A 3,720-nucleotide genomic window follows, 5' to 3' on the forward strand; every position below is an offset into this window, starting at 1 on the left:
TTCCAATATTTTTCTAGTATTTTTTACTATTCAATATTTCTCCATTTTCAGTCAATTTCCCGAAAAATGTCATTTGTTCACTTCTTTCTCGTTTTTCGGAATTTCAACTCAGGATAATTGGATTTTTTTTTCTCGGCGCTGTCTCCTGTGACTCTCAGTCAACCACTTCTTTATCCGAAATTTTCTCCATATTGCTTTTCATGGAAATTTTCTCTTGCTTTTACTCTGCTACACATTAATTTCTTCCATTTTCAGGCGCATACCCTCTTTTCCATCTTTTCCACATCCCATCCTTTTTTTCCATGGATAGAGTTTAGAGGCACTACCTAAAGTTTCATATTCGACCACGTATGTACATTCGAAAAACTTCTCACCTGGTCCATTTCTGTTTCTTTGGTTCCTTATTTGTTTATGCATGATTTGAAGAAGAGGAAAACTTCGCGTAGCCTTACGTCACTCTTTTCAAATGGCCTCATTTTACCCGTCTAGTGCATATGGGACCTCATTTTCCATTTCTTTCTTCTCATTTTCTGTCCAGATTTGTATCCGTCTCTCTTCTGTTTCTTATATCTATGCAATCCACAATTTTCTCCTAGAATAATCCATATGTTTTTTTTTCCTGGAAACTGAAAAAAACTTTCTTTATGCTCCCCGTTAGGTTTGCCAAAGCCAATTAAAGCTTGTCTATACATATATTCGAACGGATACGTTTTTTTTAAAGTTTTATGCGCATCTCCTCTCCAGCTGAGCACAGCATCTGTCCTTTCTTTCTCTTTTTTTTCTCTTTTTTTTTTTGCTCTATGTCTTCGCATTCCTCATTCATAGTAATTACTCCTCTTTACAGTATCCTTTCTTTAATTTTATCCTCCGCAATGATTTCCTCTTAATCTAACGTAAATTATCGCCCGTTACTGCAAATCAAAGTATGTATGTACCGAATTCTTTTTCTAACTAATTTCTGACTCATCCGAAGAATGCGTCACCGTAACAATCAACTCGAATTGATTTTCCCTGCATTCCCAGGTTGTTCAGCAATTTTCAATCCCGTTATTAATGTAATCCGGAGAATGTCACGATGTCAACTACGCGACCAAGTTCATCTATAGTGTAGTTGATGTGTTTTGATGACCTCGTCCTCCTCCTCCTCTTTTGACGTCCTCCTCCTCCTCCTCCTCCAGGGAGGACGTCATCATTCGTCATAAATCTGTCCGTACAGACGATTGCAGACGACGCGTATTGCGTCATTACGTCGGACGACAACGTTTCAACGTTTATCCTCACATTTTCCCTGGATTATTTATGATTTTTTCGGCGTGCACCAATCTTAACAACTCTCTGGAGACTACTCGAATCGCACACAAGAGTTTAGTAGTTGTTCTTCGTAGGGGCTTAGCGCACTTTTAATCAGAAGCTGTAGAGTCAAAAATTGCGAAAAAAAAAAGTGGAAAAAAATCTGTGGGTTTATCCTTCATTAATGGATAAAAAATGAGAAAAATGTTTGAGTTTATCGTTAATTAATGAATAAATTGCAAACGGAGAACTCTAGAGTTTCTCTATCTTTTCCTTCAAAATGCTTGCTGTCAAATAAATCCAAGGACTAAATTAGAGATAACACATGTCTCTTGAATCCTTGAATCTGGAAATCCTGGAACATTCGTGGAATTTCATGATTTTTCCTCAGCAAATAGTATAGATGCACGCAATTGCTCCTCCAAATCCAAATCTGAATTTTCCCATCCTTTTCGTTCGTTTCTTTGCACTGAGGTCGTACTTCAACGGATTTTCATCCGATAATCACTTATGTACTTTCGTTTCGCTAAAGTACTATGCATATTTCTTCATATATATTAAGTTTTATTTTGAACAGAAAAAAAGGATTTATTGCTTCCTGACTATAATAGCTAGCCCGCTGCTTTTATCTGCTCATCTAGACGACAGTTTTTTTGTGAACAATTACAAGTTGCTCGCGCACGACAGATATTTCTACCTGAATTGCTTTTTTTTAATATTTGAAAAAGAAAAATCCTTACGAAGCCAATAATTTTTTTCAAGAAAAAAGCCCGTGTGCTCCGTCCGTATTGAGGATTGCAGCATTCACAAACGCATTTTTCTAAAGGGCGACCACGCAAAACCACAGTCCACCGGAATCCGGAACCAAAATCCTCATTTTGTTAGAAATTGCTGAATTGTTACATAAATAAAGCATAAAGAATATGTAATGCTCCGGATGATCCTTGAAATTCTTGGCAGTTGAATTTTATTATAGTTTAAATTAATAATATCTTCTAATCATAAATAATAGCAATTTTAATAATAATAATAATAATAATAATAATAATAATAATAATAATAATAATAATAATAATAATAATAATAATAATAATAATAATAATAATAATAATCTTGATAATATTTTAGTCATTTGCCTTTTGTTTACCGATTTCAAAACAATTTCTAAGAATTTTGCAAAAAATTTTCTTTAAAACAACTCCCACAACATACTAGGTGTGCTCCTCTATACATCTACCTAGGATTATTTTTCTTCCCTCGTTTGGATATGGACAGTAGTCCTTAAACGTGAAAAGAATCCACAGAACGTCGAAGAAGTGTGTTCGCCTTCGCAAAAAGCGCTAGAATTTGTTGAAGAAGCACCCGTTACCAACCACGGCGTTTCCTTTTTAAGTGGATGACCATCTATGGGTTTTTTGCCCTCCTCCGCATCATCATTCACTACACTTCTTTTGACTTTGATTGTGGTCAAGCAGGCTTCGGACGAAAAAACAAACGAAACGAACCGACAAGTGGTTTGCACTGTTCCTCGTCGAATCCCCTAAAGAGGATTCGAAGAAGTTTGAAGAACGCTAACCGACGACCGACCGACCGACCGACGGACCGGCGGAACAGTTGACGTTCATTCTGGCGACTGTAGCGGATAGATGTGCTCGGTAGGATCGGTCCGCCGTCGTCGGCAATCGCTGTCGGCTTGGCTTGGCGCGTGCGCGCTCCTCCTTTCTCTCTCTCTGTCGCTCGGACCATCATTTGCGGATTTTCCATTTAAATTCCTACGTTACTTTGCATCGTAATAAATCCTGTGTAAATATAAGTTTGTTTTTTTTTCTCCAGGAAAAAAAGACGCTGTGTTTACACCGAACCAAACAACACTGCATGCTCTTTCTTATACGTACCAGTCGCGCCCCGTCGTTTCTTGCTAATTCTTGGCGAGACCACCAGAGTAGCGAAATCATATAGTCCTATGTGCTTCAGACAACTTCGCTCAAATCATCGATATGGCCCCGAAACTCCAGAAAACATATCCCAGGCTATGTTTTTACTTGATGTCTCTTTTTTTCTGTGCTCTGTAGAAACATAAAAATTTTATGGATCAGGTTACCTCTCCTTTATACATTTTATCCGTTCCTCTATTAACTGCTTGCAATATTTACAAGGTTTCTCTAAGAACTAAGGAGTTTTTTTTTAAATTTAAACTCGCGCGCAAAAAAATGCGTTATATAACAAATTATTCGAAAGAGCGTTTTTTTTCTCTGCAAGATAACGTTTTTCTTTTTTGTGCTGACTCAATTTTTCTCAGTTTTTAGACCAATATAATATTATATATTTATGATGTATTGTTTCTTTTTGGAACGTAAAACTTTGAACCTCAAGAAATTGATCATAATCGGAAGTAATGTGATCTATTAGTTGATCTACATAACTAAATAA

The 3,720-nt window shown here is 36.6% G+C and overlaps 1 protein-coding gene across 1 annotated transcript; it reads right to left on the reverse strand.

Moving 5' to 3' along the window:
• Nucleotides 1-2,272: 2,272 nt before the first annotated feature.
• RB195_016190 (uncharacterized protein) lies at nucleotides 2,273-3,039 on the reverse strand (the record flags this gene model as incomplete). The annotated part of the gene is made up of 2 exons (XM_064207231.1): nucleotides 2,273-2,454; nucleotides 2,796-3,039. 2 exons carry the CDS (start codon nucleotides 3,037-3,039, stop codon nucleotides 2,273-2,275), a joined length of 426 nt encoding a protein of 141 aa, XP_064063112.1.
• Between the last annotated feature and the right edge of the window lie 681 nt (nucleotides 3,040-3,720).

The sequence above is a fragment of the Necator americanus genome, chromosome V, assembly GCF_031761385.1.
Source record: "Necator americanus strain Aroian chromosome V, whole genome shotgun sequence".
Lineage (NCBI taxonomy): Eukaryota > Metazoa > Nematoda > Chromadorea > Rhabditida > Ancylostomatidae > Necator > Necator americanus.